The following is a 19,688-nucleotide window of genomic DNA, read 5'->3' as shown; positions in this document are numbered from 1 at the left end:
CTATGTTTCCTTATCTAGAATTTAGATTACTCTCTAAGATTAATTGTTGGTATTTTTTTATCCATCTTTAAAATAGAGAATATATTTTTGATCTTTTTAGATTTTCATCGTCTTTGATTCTCTGAAGTTTTATCATTTAATTGGTTATACTGTGTCCTTTATAAACAACGAGTATGTTTTCTGGCAACACTGAGTAGCAATGTTGCCAGAAGTGTCGTGTTTGTGCCATATGGCTGTTCTTGTTTTTTTGGTTTTAGGTTGTTGTGGATTCAGTTTTCAAAGTACTTTATTGAACATAGAGGATTTTTATTTTTTAATTGCATCTTGGATGCGCTTTCAAAAGATATGCCTTAGGTGTATTTTTGCTTTTTTGCTGCGCTGTCTTACACCGGGCATCCAGTAACACTGGCTATTAGTATTTGTGTCTTTAAATTCTTACCTAGTTGATACTCCGAACTTGTGTCATTAACTTTAGAATATTGAGTCATTTGTTACCAAAGAGTGTGTCAGGTTCTGATGGCTTAATATTGCAACGAATTAGTAGAAATTTAGCCATATCGGGCGCGTTTGTGCCATTTGGGTGCTTTTTAAGTGGTTGTCCATTCGATTCTTCAAATCAGTGCTCTTTTCAAAGTAAATTTAAAAAAAAAATAAAATCTTTGTCCGTTTTTACTCTGAATATTGTCATTTCAGTTCATATTTCGTTTAATTGCTGCGCTGTCTTACGCAAGGCATCTTGTGATACAGGTTATATGTATTTTTGTCCTAAGTCTGTTTTGGGGTTACTAACAGGCTAGTAGCAGTATTGCCAAATGAATTGCGTGTGTGCTACTTGGGTGTTTTTTTTTGTGGTCGTGCGTTCCATTTTCCAAAGCAGTACATTTTTCAAAGCGTTTTTTTTTTCGGAAAATTATGCCTTCGGTGCACTTTTGCTGTGTTACACGAGGCATCTGGTAATACTCACTATTAGCATTAATATTACTGCAGTCAACTCTCGATAATTTGAAACTCAGGGGGCCAGAGAAATAGTTCAAATTACCGAGACGTTCAAAATTACCAGAATTCAAATAATCAAGAAGGAACAAGGAAGAATTTCAAATAAACAAGTGCACTATTGAAAATGCATAACCCAAATATGTGTATTCATACACATTAAACCCTTTTTATTTAACTTTCTAATCACTTATGCATATGCTGTTGTTAAAAACCACTTTAGTGACAAAATGATTTTGCGAAGTAATTTGTTTTTTTTTATATATATATATATAGTAAGGGGCTTCTATTTTACATTGACCTATTCATTTTCAATGGTGATCGACTGGAGTAAATGTTTATTCTTGCTTATCATCCTCCTCCTCATGTTGAAAAGTCAACAACTCGGATATCGGTTCAAGCACCATGGACAGCAATTTCATTGTCCATGCGAACAAAATCCTCAAAGATAAACTCATCATAGCTTGGTAGAAGTAACCACTTTGTGTCTAGAGGAATGAATCCTTTTAAATCTCTTGACTCTGATAACCTTGCGGGTATTTCTGCTTCCTTAGGAACCTTACTTTTTTAAGCAGTTATATAGGGTGGTAGAACTGACATTTTTTTCCAGGCCTCATCAATCATAATTATATAGGTCACAACTGTTATTTTCACATTTTCACTTTTATCAATGCTCTCCAACAGAATTTATATATTTTTATACGAGTAATGCCAATATGGATGTCCCCGTTAAGAATTTAAATTATCAAGGTGTTTCTTTTTCAATTTATCAAGTTTTTTTTCAAGGGACTGTGAAAAAGCTTCTAATTGTCGAGAGATTCAAATTATAGAGATTCGACTGTATTGGAAATAATTTGTTGAAGGAATCTTCTTAAAACAAAAAATGCCAAGCTGCTTAAAATAATCAAACAGTTCGGGGTAACGAACTGTAGTAAGGAGCGACCCGACTCAATAGTAACCGAAACTCTAAAAAATAGAATTTTGATACCAATAGTTACATCAAAAGAATCACAATTTAATGCTGATTCTAAATATATAAGTTTCATCAAGTTTAGTCTTACCCATCAAAAGTTACGAGCCTGATAAAATTTGCTTTATATTAGAAAATAGGGGGAAACACCCCCTAAAAGTCATAGAATACTGGAAAAGTTTCAAGCTCCTATCTACAAAAATGTGAAAATTTTGTATTTTTTTTCCAGAAGACAGATGACGGATGCGAAGTTATTTGTTTTTTTTTGTTGTTTTTTTCCCTGGGGTGATCGTATCGACCCAGTGGTCCTAGAATGTCGCGAGAAAGCTCATTTTAACGGAAATCAAGAGTTCTAGTGCCCTTTTTAAGTGACCAAAAAAATTGGGGGGCATCTAGGCCCCCTCCCACGCATATTTTTTCCCCAAAGTCACTGGATCAAAATTTTGATATAACCATTCTGTTCAGCTTAGTCGAAAACCTAATAATTATTTCTTTGGGGGCGACTTATCCCCCACAGTCCCTGGCGGAGGGGCTGCAAGTTACAAACTTTGATCATAGTTTACATATAGTAATGGTTATTATGAAGTGTACAGACGTTTTCAGGGGGACTTTTTCGCGTTGGGATGGCGGTGGGTCGGGGGGAGGGGATTACGTGGGAGGATCTTTCCTCCCACGTAAGTGTAAAGAACGAGGTACTGACGAGGAGGCAAACCCCCTAATATACGTAATAAAAATACACAAATATAGAAGTTCGTTACGTAAGATAATTCGTAAGGTACGTATGTTTATTACTAACAAAAACGTTCGTACAAAAAAAAATAAAAATCTAGTTGCATTTTAAGTAACCAAAATTGGAGGCCAACCAGGCCTTCCTCCCTCTTTTTTTTTATCAAAATCGTCCGATCAAAACTATGAGAAAGCCATTTAGCAAAAATATGATATGCAAATTCCGTTTTAATCATGTGCGATGAGCCAAAATTTAAACATGCATTAGTTCAAAAACGTTCAGAAATTAAATAAAAAAAAACAAGTTTTTTTTTAACTGCAAGTAAGGAGCGACATTAAAACTTAAAACGAACGGAAATTACTCCGTATATGAAAGGGGTTGTCCCCTCCGCAACGCCTTGCTCTTTACGCTAAAGTTTTTTTTTATTATTTTAAAAAGTAGAGTTGTGACAGAGTCTAACTTTCAAGCAGTTCGTGGTAACGAACTGTAGTAAGGAGCGACCCGGCTCAATAGTAAACGAAACTCTAAAAAACGGAATTTTGATGCTAAAATATACATCAAAAGAATCGGATTTTCATGCTGATTTTAAATATATAAGTTTCATCAACTTTAGTCTTTGTCATCAAAAGTTACGAGCCTGAGAAAATTTGCTTTATTTTGGAAAATAGGGTAAACCCCTATTTTCTTCCCTATTCCGTGATCTTAACGAAAATCACACCATCGCATTCGGCGTATCAGAGAACCCTATAGCAAAAATTTTAAGCTCCTATCTACAAATATGTGGAATTTCGTATTTTTTGCCAGAAGACAAATTACGGGTGCGTGTTTATTTGTTGTTGTTTTTTCCAGGGGTCATCGTATCGACCAAATGGTCCTAGAATGTCGCAAGAGGGCTCATTCTAACGGAAATGAAAAGTTCTAGTGCCTTTTTTAAGTGACCAAAAAAATTGGAAGGCACCTAGGCCCCCTCCCACGCTCATTTTGTCTCCAAAGTCAACGAATCAAAATTTTGAGATAGCCATTTTGTTCCACATAGTCGAAAACCATAATAACTATGTCTTTGGGAATGCCTTACTCCCCCACAGTCTCTGGGGGAGGGGCTGCAAGTTACAAACTTTGACCAGTGTTTACATATAATAATCGTTATTGGGAAGTGTAGAGACGTTTTCAGGGGGATTTTTTTGGTTTTGGGGGTGGGGCTGAGGGGAGGGGGCTATGTGGGTAAATCTTTCCTTGGAGAAATATATCATGGGGGAAGAGAAATTCAATGAAAAGGGCGCAGGATTTTCTAAAACTGCTATAAAAAAAACAATGAAACAATAAACATGAAAAAGTTTGTTTCAATTAAGGAGAAAGTAAGGATAGCATTGAAGCTTAAAACGAACAGAGATTATTACGCATATGAGGGGCCCTAAATATACTTTAGCGTAAATAGCGAGGTATTTAGGAGGAGATAAATACCTCGCTTTTTATGCTAAAGTATTTTTAGTAATTTCAACTATTTACTCCACGGCCTTTCTGATTCAGGGGTCATTCTTAAAGAATTGAGACAAAACTTACGACTTAGTGTAAAGAGCGAGGCATCAACGAGGGTGCAAACCCCCTTATATACATAATAAAAATATAAGAATATAAACGTTTGTTACGTAAGTTAATTCTTAAGTTGCGTGTATTTTTTACTAATAGAAACGTTAGTTAAAAATTAAAAGTTATAGTTGCCTTTTTATGTAACCGAAAAATTGGAGGGCAACTAGGCCTCCTTCCCCACCCCTTATTTCTCAAAATCGTCTGATCAAAACTAAGAGAAAGCCATTTAGCCAAAAAAAGAATTAATATGCAAATTTCATTTTAATAATCTGTTAATCTGATTCAATACAAAAATTCAATTAGATTGGACAAGTCTTATGGTGGAGAGCCAAAATCAAACATGCATTAATTCAAAAACGTTCAGAACTTAAATGAAAAAAAAAATAGTTTTTTTTAACTGTAAGTAAGGAGCGACATTAAAACTTGAAACGAACAGAAATTACTCCGTATATGAAATGGGTTGTCTCCTCTTCAACGCCTCGCTCTTTACGCTAAAGCTTTTAATTAATTTAAAAAGTAGAATTGTGGCAAAGAGTCAAAGGGGCGTTGCGGATAATAGAGTATGTATCAAAAGTGACTCACCTCAAATGACGAGCTATGAGTATTTCGCAATCTTTTGGTCTAGATTGTTTCCAATCCTTCATAGCGTCGAAAATAGTTATATGCTTTCCTTAATAATAAAAGATGCACATAAAAAGGAACAATCGATACATTGCGACATTGACCATAATTAATGCATGTTCCATGATTAATAAAACTGAAGCTGCACTTGTTCCTTAATCCACATTTCTTAATTTGAATTTCTTTTTTTCTTTTTTTTTGTTTATTTTTGTTTGTTTCTTTTATCTTTCCATTTAACCTGTTTCACACTTTTTTCCTCTTCAGTATTTTCTGTTTCCATTGGCATCAGAATACTTTAAATCCTATCGGCTGTGTATTGTTTTTTTGTTCAAGAGCTATATCATCTACTTAAGGTAACCCTCTCTCCTTAACAAGTTTATGTTTTTCTTCTTTTTTCTACTCTTTATCCGTCATTTTATTGTTTTTCTCTTTAGCATGAGATTATTTCAAATCCTACGTGATACGGGTTAATTTATGCTCCAAAGATTACGTCATTTACTTATGCTAGCTAACTCTTTTTCATTATCCATGTCTGTGCTATCTTTCAATTTTCATTTGTTCTTTTTTCCCTTATTATCGGATTACTTTAAATCCTACGTGATAGGAATTTAACCCTAAAGTGTATTTGCTTTTTTCTAGCTTTTCATTAAAAGTTAGGCTAGGTCAGAGGATATTGATCGTTTGTGTGGGATATATGTAAATATGTCTTTCTATTTACCTTGAATGGAGGATTTTCTACAAAAGATGGGATTCGAAATTATATAATGCGAGAAGATTGTCTAGTGGTTTTCAACTATTTGGTATTGAGCAGTTTAAATCTCTTTTTTTTTTCTAAGTGGAAGTAGTTAGTAACAAACAGAAAGTAATATGAGATGATCATAAATCGATTTCCGTAATCCTACAAGAGCAAAAACAGATAAAGGGATTTTAATGTATTTTTTTCTACTATTGCATAAATATCCAATTAATTACTAGAATATAATTAACTGCTTAAATGTACCGTTTTATTATTAAAGCGCAAAGTATAAGAAATTAGCGGAACATTTCGAATTATATTTTCATGGATTTTTCTTTGGTTTTGAATTGGTGGTAAGAAAATTTAGTCATTCAAATGCTTCGATGGTAAAAGTAAATGTAAGAAAAAACTAAGAAGTAGCACGAAGTTAAAAGTAATGTTAAGACCAACAAAAGTGTTTTTCTCTTGTGTTCTCAGCTTTCTCAGAACACTATTGAGCCGCCATAGCAAACTGACCTTACGATTGTTTATTAATTTCACCAAGTTGTTGCAAGCTTTTCAAGTTTGATCTCTTAACTTTTAAATTATTTATATGTAGGTCCAAAGTCCCCTTTTTCTGAACTTGAATCAAGACAGAGCTTGAATACTCGAGTTGGATCCGACACACAGACACCCTCCCCCCCCCCCCCCGAATATAAAGCAACTGGAAAACACCGGTAGAAAATAGATTTGTTTATATTTTTAACCCTCCTCCCTTTCATGAACTAAAATCAGTAGTTTATTATTGTTCGCATAATGCATAGGCTGCTTGTTCATGTATGGTCTATAATCAGGATAAAGTTATAAGTTCAAGTCAAAAAAAAAAAAAACCTACGGGGGTTTATGGTCGTGCGAAAGTCCAAGTAGTTACTTGCCTGTTCAATCAAATATTTTATAAAATATATTGTAAATAAATCAAAATAAATGACCTATAAAATAAATAATAAAAATTGGCATAAAGATAAGAAAATACAAATGACAAAGTTAAAAATAATAACAGATAAGCAACAATATAAATGAAAAATGATCGAAAGAAATCAAAGTCCCTACTACTCATACATCTATTAACCATTGGGCAAAGAGGAAGTGGGGGGGGGGTTGAAAGCCCCAAAGAGCTTTGAGGAAAATAGGTAGTTTCCTTAGAAGCTTTTGTTAGAAAAGATAATAAAATGTGTTGATAGAATCTGGTCAGGGTTGCCAACGCGTTGAAACTGCACCGTTTTTGGTACAATTTAGAGATCCTGACACAATGCTATAGATTTGGAAATTTCATGATACAATCCAAAATTTCTAGTCCATTTGGGCTGTGTTTGCGTGGTCAGGTTTTGTTCTTTCCAACTCTTTCAAGGCTCCTGAATTCATTTCTTTGGGATTCAAGTGAATGAAAAGTGATTTTTGTTGACATGGCACAAAAATAAATCTCCACGAGTTTCAAACTAATCATTAGCGCTCAAAATTGGTTTCTGAGAGAGGTTAGAGATATTACTGGGAAAAGCGTGCTTGCCTTTCAGTTTATTCTAGCATTTTTTTGTATTTTATTATTATTATTACTGTGAAATAGGAACGGAGTAGAGTACTATGAATGTGCTGCAAAGAATCTTTTGGGTACAATTTCGTAAAAAAAGGCACTGTCTATCTAGTACGTTGGCAGCACTGCTCTTGGGTATGTATGCGTTATGATAATGATAAAATTAAGCACGTTGAAATATTACCGTTTATTCAGTCCAGTTTGAGTCGCTTTAAAATGAACTCTGGCTTATTGTCACATTTTTTTTATTTTTAAAATAATGTTTTAGGTGTCCGAAGAATTTGGATGTCGCCTTGGTCAAGAAGTAGGCTACACTATTCGTTTTGAAGATTGTACAAGTAATGAGACTATCATCAAATACATGACTGATGGTATGCTGCTCAGAGAATGTTTGATTGATGCTACAATGTCCTCTTACTCGTGCATTATGTTGGACGAAGCTCATGAAAGGACTATTCACACAGATGTCCTCTTTGGTAAGTATTTATCCAAGATTTGTCAACTATTTTACGGTTTACTTTTCTCTAATTTTGGAATATTTTGGCGATTATTTATTTATATATTTGAAAACCCCTCATACAAGAAACGAGGAGGTTGTGCAATAATAATAAAAAAAAGAGCAAAACATCAAAGAAAAAAATTAATTTAATTAATTTATTTTTTTAATTATTTTTTTTAAAATTAATCTAAAATAGATCACAACTTAAACAGACTTGTGTGTCAGTACCCATGTAAAAAGATGGCTCAGTTTTGATAGACGGAAACTACACATAGAAACTTGCTTTTCCACGGCAGTAATGAGGTCAACAGTGTTCAATTTTCTTGCAAGATAAGGACTACGAATCCATTTGGAGAAATAAAAGATATTTCTTGAGACGGAAGAAAACTGAATGAAGTTCTGACTTCACTAAATTTGTAAATAATTTCCGGGAAGGTGTAATTTACAGATAATGCGGCTAGGCAACAGTTTTGAAAAGTTTTCGGAAGAAGGTAAACGGTTGAAGCGTATCTGATTTGTGACAAAAGATGCAGACGATAGCCCGACTCGACGCTCAATGGGAGCTATTAGGAGTTGTCGTGTAAGCTTTATTGACGAGCTAATTGGGAGACCAAGATAAGTAATGTAATCAGCTGGATTGATCCTGCTGTTCCCGAGAGCAAAGTCTGCTCCTGACTCTTTTTTCTGGTTGAAAACACTTCTTCTTACTTTATGGTATTGAATTCGAGGCCAAGCTTTGCATACTCAGATTGTGCTGGATAGTACGACTCAACTTCAGAATATAGTCTGCATAGCAGATGAGTGACGAATTTGGGCGGGTTAGGATGAAAGATGATGGGGGAGCTGACTTTGCATTAAGAACTCCATTAATGAAGAGAGAAGGGGAAGAAATAGCAAATTGACTCTCAACTTTATTCGTATAAAAAAAAATATCGGGAGTGGATGGGTACTAAGAAGCAGTGTAGGACGCTTGTGGGTCGTCAGCTTTAGATGAAGAATGAATTATCAGACGAACTTTGAGATGAGAGTACATACCTCGAAAGAGCTACGGCATACGATGGCTACGAGGTACTCGTATCCCTCGACGTATACTTCGATGGCATACGACGGCTACAGCTACGAGGTTCTCGTATACCTCGACATATACATCGACAGTATACGACGGCTACGGCATCAAGTAACATAGCGGTGTCAATTACATTTTCAAGGATCGAACATAAAATTTTGCATTATAGTCAATGGAAAGCAGTTCAAAAATCTTGCAAAACGCAGTAGTACTGTTATGGGACGGAAAGACGAATATTGAGTGATGAGTTCGCCTTTCTTTGGATTTGGGGTAAGATCTCCTATTGAGGACGAAGAAGGCATAACTCCTTGGACAACAACCATCTACATGAGAAGAGGGACATGGTTTACCAGTTGCTCGCTACCATGGATAATTGGATGAACACTTACCCCATCGATGCCAAAAGACTTCAATAAAAATACACTAAACGATTTTTAATTTCTTCGGAAAACCTGAAAAGAAAACAGTTTCCCTTCGTTGATAGTGATAAAATGTATTTTTCAAACGCTTAATCCCCCTCCCTCTGGTTTCTAACGGGGGCTTGCCTGTTGATGTATAAAGCTCAAAAATACCTTTATTGAATCGTTGTTAATCTTCTGTTTTCCCCCTTTTGAATTACCTTACTCCATGCCTATATACCTTAGTTCTGTTCCAAGAGGGATGATAGACTGTCTGTCAACAATTGAAAACACTTTATTCTTATACAGTTCAGAAAAAGGGGTGTGCCAGCTTTGCCTCTCACTGAGACTCTGGGCTTTACTCTAGTTAGCCATGGCTCTCAAGTTTGTGATCACTTCCCCGAAGTTGATTTAAAGTCAAAAATAAACAATGTCACTCTCGGCCTTCCACCCTAATTTGTTTTGCATTACTTGCTTTTTAAGGAACTATTTTTTTTTTTTTTTTTTAGAATTATACAAATTTTATGAAATTATAATTACAAAAATGTATTAATGCAGTGAAAACATCAATTTTCAAAAGCTGTTATTGTTTAAATGTTGTTTTGTTTTTTTTTTCTTGTTTTTTTTTTTATGCATAGAAAGGCATCACAGCAAAAAATATAATTGTATTCCTGCTGTTAAATGAAAGAAAAAAACATTCAGGTTATTGGGACGGCTAATAGGACAACTGATTTTTCACGGTCTAGCTCCCTTAAAATTTATTGAGACAAAATCACTAAAAGCCTGATTTCATTGGCTAGCTAATCGTTTAATTTATTTATTAATTCACTTATCAGTTGTATCTATTAATTATTATATATTAATTTATTTTAAATTTTTTAATTGTTTAATTTAGTAATGAGACTCGTCTAATTCGTGTGGTTTTTTTTTCATTATACACAAAAATATTTAGACTTTTATGGATCACATTAAAGTAATCCTACTGTCTTGAGATTGTTAATACGATACTGACAAACATAAAAAAAAAACATTCTTTTGAGAGAGTGAATCGTATCTTCCTTTTATTATAAAGGGGAACTTGTAATGGATTATAGTTATATATCTTTTTTTGATGATAGATATTGTAGGTAGCTGGAAAGGAGTAATATTTATAGAAGGAGTAGGAGGAATTTAGAAAGGGCATTTAACGTTAGAAACGATGTTTGTTTTAGAATAATTATATTGAAAGGGAGAGAGCACGGGTAATTTTTGGCCTTTGTCTTTCTTTTTTTTTTCTTGATTTAAGTAGTGGTTGATTTTGTTGACAGGTTTGATTGTCTAAAGATTTGTAATTGGTAAGCATTCCTAATAGGATAATCAAACTTTTAATTTGGATTAGTAGAACAAAAATAGGGTGGTGGTTCAAAACAAAGATATTTAAATTGTTTTTGTTAACAAACTGGGCATAACTAAGGTATTTTCTCTCTTTGTTAATTTTTTTTTTTTTTTTTTTTTTTTTTTTTTTTTTTTTTTTTTTTTTTTTTTTTTTTTTTTTTTTATGGAAGATATGTAGACTATTGGCGGCAATAAGGAAACAAGATGTGATCTATGGCTCTATTTGTAAATGGTATAGGCAGCAAAAATAAGTCTATAGTCTTTATATTTCTGCAAATGCAAGGGGGTAATCACAGTCACCCCTCTTATCTGAAAGGGGGCTAAAATCAGAAATAAGTCAATTTTTAAAAAGATTGTCTCATTTTTCTACATATTCCAAACATTTCTACATGTTGTGAATTTTTAGCTTTCAAAGAGTGGAGCTGAAACTTTCACATTAGTGCTTTCCCTGGGATAAATTCATTGGCTGGCCCTGGATACCCAGTGCCTTATAGCCTTCTATTCAAAATAGCTAAGAGATTGTTTAAAGATTAACTGCAAAATATTGCTTGTTTCCGTAGTGTTTTTGAGTTTATATCACTGTTTTTCTTCATAGTTTATGTCTGCTTCGCGTATATATATATATATATATATATATATATATATATATATATATATATATATATATATTCTGTAATTACAGGTCTTTTGAAAGCGGCAGTAAAGAAAAGACCCGAACTCAAACTGATTGTTACATCTGCCACTCTAGATGCAGTGAAGTTTTCACAATATTTTTTTGAAGCGCCGATTTTCACAATTCCTGGACGAACTTTCCCAGTAGAAATCCTGTATACTAGAGAGCCAGAAACGGATTATTTAGATGCCTCCCTCATTACTGTGATGCAGATTCATCTGAACGAGCCACCAGGTATGTTTTGCGTCATGATCATACTATATACCAGAGGCGGTTTTAGGGGAGGGGCAAAGAGGGCAATTATCCTGGGTGCTGAAATTTTAAGGGCGTAAAACTTCAAAGAAATATTCTTGCGGTTATAATCGTTTTGTAATTTTTGAAATTTTAATTTTATTCAAATAAAGTGGAGAGCGCAGTTAGTATATGCAAATAGTTAGTGGTGTATTAATTAGGTAATAAAATAAGAAAAAAAATTAAATAAAAATTATTGGTAATGGATAAATTGAAAATAACTTTGTTAATAAATGTAAATTCTCTTAAAATTTGGCCAGAAATTATTTGGGAGATAGGGCAGGAGGCGTTAACTGAGATTCTGTCCTGGGTGAAGAGAGGCCAGAACTGCTGACGCATACTACCCTATCCGTGTGATAAAGAGATGATGAAATGATTTATTGAAGAAGCACCTAATGCACAAGAATACGTTAAGTTCCCTCAACAGAAGAAATATTAGCTTGCATGGGTGAGGGTAAACTCATGAATTAAATCTATAACACTATTGTAGAAAAAAGAAGCAAAAGGATAGAATGTAAAAAAAAAGAAGTAGAATAGAAAAAAGAAATTTGTTATAACAAATAGACAACGGCTATAGTTAAACGGCCAAAGCAGTAAAAAACATTGGCAAGAAAAAGGTAGCACATATATATGAATAAACGAATAAATAACAAAAAAATATATGTATGAAAAAGAGGGAAAGGTGGAGAAAAAATTTGATTTTCTAATTTCTGGAAATTATAAGAGCAAACAGCTCCTAGAATGCGGACATTGCTCTCCCCCGATGCTTAGCCGAAGGAGCACGTGTTCCGAGTACGGAACACGACAGAACCCTCAGTCTGTCCGTGAAACAACGTTGTAGTGGGCAAGGAAGGAAACACTTTGGATAGAGATGAAAAAAAAGGTATTTGTGTGTCTCTGGATGCATTTAGAGAAAATGGTCATTTTGTGCTCTCTTCTTATTATTTCTCCGAATGTATCATTTCAGAAGGTGTTCTGAATGAAAGCTCTTTAGCCGAAATGGCCAGCCATGACAAAAAAAGGTAACTTGTGCTGAGGTCGCCTAGTTTGCATCCAGGCGAAATATTCGCGTTGTTTTAGTCTTTCATCTTTTTCTCTACTGACCGCAGTCTCGTTTGTTGGCTTTTGATTGAGTTTTACCTCTCTTTGTTTTTTTGTTTTTTTTAGAAAGTGTTTTCACTAGGATCACGCTACAAATCAAACTAATTTAAATAGCATTGACCAATTCTTTCTTAACGTGAAATTTACCTAAACAATGCTCCTAATTAGTCCCAGTGAATATAGAAAATGAAAAGTAAATTGAATTAAGGAATTAAAGTGAACATCAAAATCATGTCAAACTTCATTGTCGAAATTCATTGACATAAAATTTATATCAAATTTGAATATGTACTTGTCAGTTTTTCCATGGCTGGCGTTTGAGCGATGTTTTACTCTTCATATAACTATAACAGATTACATCAAGAGAAAAAAAAACTATCTTTAAAATAGTCTTTGATTGTTTTTGTTCTTTTATTTATTTATTTTTTCTTTTAACATTTCATTTATTATTTTAACATTGTGTGACTCTTGAATTGCTCTTTAGTGACGAATTACGAACGTTTTAGAATTGACGAACGTTATTTTCCACATGAACGTGTTTTCAATTTTACTTCTGGCAAAAGTCCGAATGTTGGCCCCAAAATTGATGAGACTGTTGAAACATGCAACGGTATTTATTTCGAACATTTCAAGTAATATATGAAAAATATGTCTAAAAAGTGTAAAATTAGTTTGAATCCTTGTTGTGATTGTGAAGACTAACTGAAAATATGCACTTGATTAGAAATTTTTCTTTTACTGCAATTAAAATTTAGGACTTCAAAAAAGATGCACTATACAAACAAACTTATTTAGGAATATGTAAATTAAATCGAACTCGTCTCCTTCGGTCTTTTTTATCTTCTTCAAAATCTTTAGACTGAAAAAATTGAGCAAAGGTTTTTGGTTTTAAACGCTAATTTTGTTTATTTTATCTTTAAAGGTGATGTATTGCTATTTTTGACGGGTCAGGAAGAAATTGATACAGCTTGTGAAATTTTATTTGAAAGAATGAAATCACTAGGACCGGATGTACCTGAATTGATTATTTTGCCCGTATATTCAGCATTGCCTAGTGAAATGCAATCTAGGATTTTTGACCCTGCCCCTCCTGGCTCCAGAAAGGTTAGTTTTCAATATCTTTTGAATCAAGCATTTTTATGTTGTATATTGATGTATATTATTGTCGTTGGCCTTTTACTGAATAATACGTTGAAAAAGTTGAAAAAATACGCGTTTCTCTCATACTCTATATTGAGAAAAAATTTTCATCTATAACTAATTCAGCTGATTCACTGGTTTATTTTGATTAATCTTAATGTTAAAAGATTATTTCAAAAACATAAAATGTTATTTCAAAAACAAATTCACCGGAATGTTGAAAAGAGCCTAGAATCCCTTAGAAATGGTATAGGATTGATGCACGATTGGAACTACCATTGTCGAAAACCTTGAACAACAATGAAAGCTACTTTTTGCATGGTTTTTTATTGATGCGTCCCCTTTGTTCACCACTAGCAGGGACATCATAGAGAGGTGTTTCAGGGCTCATTTAAAAGCTCATTTTTATATCTAATCGCTTTTTATAAATTTGAATTGATCACGCCATAATAAAGTGTCATATGGTGCCCACAAAATGGCATCTTTTCGGTGCGATCTCTAGATTAGAAATGCTGGGAATCTTAAAAAGACACGATATAGGAAATTTCGAAGATATTTCCGGCATCGAATGTCGTCTATCATGTTCCACATGGAACACAAAATGTTGGAATAGTTGCTGGAATGGAATGGAATAATTGCTTCCATCAGAAAAACTTTGTTTAGGTGCACGAGTATTAACAATTTAAAGAGAAATTTCGCTTATCAGGAGTTGACGGGTATGAGAATGGGGTATGATGGGTATGAGGTTACACCACTAATGAGCCTCAGGTATAGGATATTTTTACCGACTTAACCTGAAAGGAAGAACTTCAGGTATAGGATATTTTCTACCGAGTGAACATGAAAGGAATTCTGAAAATAAAGAGTGAACTATGAGTAAATTCCATAATTTATTACTGCTCCCCGGGGCTCCATTGGTAATGTCTGGATATTTATAATATCATTGAAAATAAGAATACTGCTTACAGTTGCTGCATTCAGTATTACGGCTATAGATTTCTCCTGAGAAGGAAGATTAAAGTTCGAGCTACTATATAGCAATAATTACGTCATATACCACTCACGGAAAAAGCCTTTGGTTTTTTCTTAGCTGGCTGTAGTAGAGACCAAACCACAAGGAATCAGGCAGCAGGAAATTCCTTTCAAATGGATACTTTAACAGTACTCTGTGAAGTTCAAGAAACCAGCTAGCAGTGAAGAAGGAGAAGAACAGAGACATCAGTGATACTCATGTAAAAAAGTGATTTTCTTTGTTGTTTAAGCCAGAGAACTGAAGCGTCTAGTGGGACGCTTCTGAGTGACACCATTTTTGAAAAATTTTAGGCTATGATTCGAAAATCCCTTAAATTTGTTTTTGCAATAAGCTTTTTTTTTATTAAGACTAATCGGAACCATAGTTACCATTCTTCTTTTAGGTTACAGCAATCGTTACGACCATGATCAGAAGTCACAAATAAGGCTTTGATTCTGTATTCCAAAATCAATTAAACAAAAAGAGCAAGTTTTTTATTTACTTAAGTAGGAACAATATTAAAACTTGAAACGAACAAATAACACCCATCCTCAATACCGCTCTTTTTACTCTAATGTTTTTAAGTACTTTAAAAAGGTTCTGGTTCTAATTAAACGGCCCTTGTTTTTCAGGAATCGTTCTTAAAGAATTGGGACAAAAGGTTGAACTTTAGCGTAAAGAGCTGGGTACTGAGGAGGAGGCAGCCCTCCTAAAATACGGAATAATTTCTAGTCGTTTTAACTTTTGATGTTGCTCCTTACTTTCAGTGGAAAAAACTTGTTTTTTTATTTAATTTCTGATCGTTTTTCAAATAATCCAGGAAATCCCTCTCCCCCTCCATGGAAAATATATCCCCACGAAAAATTCCTCTATGTAAAGTTTCTCTCGTGTAAAATCCATCCCCACTGAAAATTTCATCCTCGCTGCGAATTCCCCCCCCCCAGAAAATTTCTTACGGACGATTCCGCCTGAAAAATACTCCTTAGCACACTTTATTTTGATAGAAGACTTTTTTTATTTAATTTTTCATGGTTTTTAGGCCATGGTGGCATCCCCCCCTGCGTGGAAAATTCCTCACGGAAACCTCCCCCCACCCACCTAATGGAAAGTTTTCCCGCGCAAGTTTTCTTTTTGGAGAATCTCTCCTGGTAGTAGTTCCCCCGTAGAAAATTTCTACCCTGAGAAACTCCCCCCCCAGTAAAAATCCCCCGAGATTGCCAAGACCGCCCAGAGCATCTGTACATGTAAAATAGGGTCGGCAACGTGAAAGTAAGACAAATAAACCGAATTTCGTGTATGAATTTCGACAAATCCTCCCCCTCCATCCTGTAAAATTTCCCCCTAGAAAATCCCTCCTTTGAAAAATGTCTGTACTTCCCAATAATATGTACTATATCCAAATAATGGGTAAATTTTGATTGGACGACTTTTGGAAAAAAGGGTGTGGGAATGAGGATAGTTGGGTGTTTCCGGCTTTTTGCGAATATCAGTCAAATTTTTTCAGGCTTGTAGCTTTTGATGGGTAACATTAACCTTAATGAATTTTATATATTTAGAATGAGTTTAAAAATCCAATTCTTTTGATGTAAATTGCCATAATTCTGTTTTTTGAGTTTCAGTTACTATTGCTCCGAGTTACTCCTTATTTACAGTTTGTTATCACGAACTGTTTGATACAAATGATTCAATCCCTGGTACTAAAGAAAACTCTCCTGGTGATAATTCCCCCGTGGAAAATTTCTACCGTGAGAATCCCCCCCCCACACGTAAAAATACCCCAGAGTACTATTGGGACGATTTGCTCCCTACTTATAGTTCGTTACCATGAACTCTTTTGATACAAGCGGAAATTCCCTGGCGATAAGAAAATTCCTACTGGTGATAACCCCCCTATGAAAAATTACTACCGTGAAAAACTCCCCCCACCCCACGTAAGAATCTCCCAGAGCACTATTGGGCCGAGTTGATCCTTACTTACAGTTCGTTACTACGAACTATTTACTACAAAGGATTCAATCCCTTGTGATAAAGAAATATCTCCTGGTAAAAATTCCTTCATGGACAATTTCTACCCTGAGAAACCCCCCCTCCCCTACATAAAAATCCCCTAAAGTACTATTGGACCGATTTGCTCCTTACTTACAATTCGTTACCCCGAACTGATTGATACAAAGATTCAAAGCTCTAAAGTTTAAATTATATTTCAGGTATTCATCTTGCAGACTTTTGGGAATTCCCAAAAATTTAAATAGCTCCACTAGTGTTAGTCATAATCTATATATATAAAAATAAGTTGTCTGTGTGTGGATCTGTGGATGGATCAGGTGACGTCATGTTTGTTCGCATATGACGTCTGAATTATTTCACACTAATACAAAAGAAGAAAAAAACTAAAAAAGGTAAAAACTACAAAAAAAACTAAAAAGAAAAAAAACTAAAAAAGCTAAAAAACTAAAAAAAAACTAAAAAAAGGTAAAAATCTAATAACTAAAAAAAAACTGAAAAAAATAAAAAAAGGCAAAAACTACAAAAAAATAAAAACTAATAAAAAAAACTAAAAAAGCTAAAAAACTAAAAAAACTAAAAAAAAACTAAAAAAAGGTAAAAAACTAAAAAAACTAAAAACTAAAAAAGAAAAAAACTAAAAAAAAGGAAAAAACTGAAAAATAAAAGAGGAAAAGAAAACTAAAAAAATATGAATAAATATATATAAAAATAAGTTGTTTGTGGGTTATGTCTGTCTGTCTGTCTGTCGAGTGACGTCGTGTTTGTCCGCATATGACGTCTGAATTATTTCACACTAATTCAAAAGAAGAAAAAAAACTAAAAAAGGTAAAAACTACAAAAAAAACTAAAAAGAAAAAAAACTAAAAAAGCTAAAAAACTAAAAAAAACTAAAAAAAGGTAAAAAACTAAAAACTAAAAAAAACTGAAAAAACTAAAAAAAGGCAAAAACTAAAAAAAAAACTAAAAACTAATAAAAAAACTAATGTGAAACTAAAAAAAACTAAAAAAAGGTAAAAAACTAAAAACTAAAAAAAACTGAAAAAACTAAAAAAAGGCAAAAACTAAAAAAAAACTAAAAACTAATAAAAAAACTAAAAAAGCTAAAAAACTAAAAAAACTAAAAAAACTAAAAAAAAGGTAAAAAACAAAAAAAAACTAAAAACTAAAAAAGAAAAAACTAAAAAAAAGGGAAAAAACTGAAAAATAAGAGAAAAAGAAAACTAAAAAAATATTAATAAATATAAAAAATATAAATATAAATATAATATAAATTAGCAATCAACAAAGCACCGAGACACAAATGACGACCGGGACACAGGGAGTATAAATGACGACCAGGACATAAGTAAAAAAAAAACTAAAAAAACTAAAAAATGGTAAAAACTACAAAAAAACTAAAAACTAATAAAAAAACTAAAAAATCTAAAAATCTAAATAAACTAAAAAAGAAAAAAAAGAAAAAAGGAAAAAAATAAAGGAGAAAAACAAAACTAAAAAACGAATGTATATACAGACCGGGACACCGGGATACAAATGACGACCGGGACACAGGGAATATAAATGACGACCGGGACACAGGGACACAACTACAATGGGGACGCCGGGGGGCACAGGGGGATATAAATGACGACCGGGACACCGGGACACAAGGAATATAAATGACGCCCGGGACACTCAACGAGAAATCACAGACTGGAACACCGGGACACAAATGACGACCGGGACACAGGGAATATAAATGACGACCGGGACACAGGGACATAACTACAAAGGGGACGCCGGGGTGCACAGGGGGATATATAAATGACGATGGCGACTCAGGGAATGGTCGATTAGCAATCACCATCAACAAAGCTCAAGGGCAATCATTAGAATCATGAGGTATAGATCTGAATACGGATTGTTTTCCCATGGACCATTATATGTTGCATGTTCAAGAGTCGGTAAACCTGACAATCTATTTATATGCACAGACAATGGGACAGCAAAGAATGTTGTATATTCGCAAGTTTTACGTAGTTAAAAACATATATATATATATCTATCTATATTCACAGGTGGGACATAGGGACACAACTACAATGGCGCGTAACTAATATGGCGCGTAACGACTTACGCGCGCGGGGGGGCTTGGGGGGGGGGCGCGAAGCGCCCCCACCAACTAGATGTTGGGGTGGCGCGAAGCGCCACCCCAACAGCTAGTATTTGCATAGGAAACAAAAGAGGTATTTGAATTGCAAGAAGATCGGTTATGTTTTTGGTTCTAAATAAACACAGTTTCTAACAAAAACGGAAGAAAAAGTCTCACCTCGGTGGGCTTCTTTTGGACAGGGGTTCTCCAATCTTAGGGTGCCTTAGATTTCAAAAGAAGCTTCGGACGGATTTAATTGTGGAGTACATGGTATGGGAAAACTTAGTGATGCAACAAAATACACCCTTTTTAGCTGTAAACAGAAACATGGCCGCGTAAATAAGGGAGTTGAAGGTCCGGATGCCGTCAAGTCGTCAAAGACATAACAGAAAACTTAAATTCTTTAGTTAAAGGAGAAATCTGGTAGCATCAGACAGAGCTTTGGGATACCTAAATTCTTGCTGGAAACCAAGCTGACGAGAAGAAACTTAGCAATCACTTTCAAACTCACCTATAACGACCAAAACAGTTTGCACAGAGTAGTGTTCAATGTTATGGAATGGTAGGGCCTGTATACTAGAATTGCAAGTCGCTAACCCTGGCGAAAACCTGCCGACTTCTGTATCGGCTTTTCTCTCTCTTTCCATGTTTATTTCTCCTAGTCTCTATTGCGCAATCTATTCTGTATCTTTTTTTTTCTAACTTGAGAATCTCAAATACCAGGAAAAAAATTACAAATTACATGCGAAAATGATAACAGACAAATCTTACTAAAAATAGACCCATGACAGTAAG

The 19,688-nt window shown here is 34.1% G+C and overlaps 1 protein-coding gene across 1 annotated transcript in view; it reads left to right on the top strand.

The window, feature by feature from the left end:
* The window catches only part of LOC136027388 (ATP-dependent RNA helicase DHX8-like), a 73,565-nt gene that overhangs the window by 36,139 nt on the left and 17,738 nt on the right, over positions 1-19,688 (top strand). The window contains exons 7-9 of the mRNA XM_065704579.1: positions 7,470-7,677; positions 11,221-11,445; positions 13,526-13,707. Coding sequence (XP_065560651.1) covers positions 7,470-7,677; positions 11,221-11,445; positions 13,526-13,707 — 615 coding nt within the window. The remainder of the gene's footprint in view (positions 1-7,469; positions 7,678-11,220; positions 11,446-13,525; positions 13,708-19,688) is intronic.

Source organism: Artemia franciscana, chromosome 5 (genome assembly GCF_032884065.1).
Source record: "Artemia franciscana chromosome 5, ASM3288406v1, whole genome shotgun sequence".
Lineage (NCBI taxonomy): Eukaryota > Metazoa > Arthropoda > Branchiopoda > Anostraca > Artemiidae > Artemia > Artemia franciscana.
The sequence above is the reverse complement of the archived record's forward strand: the minus strand, read 5'-3'. Positions and strand labels throughout refer to the sequence as shown.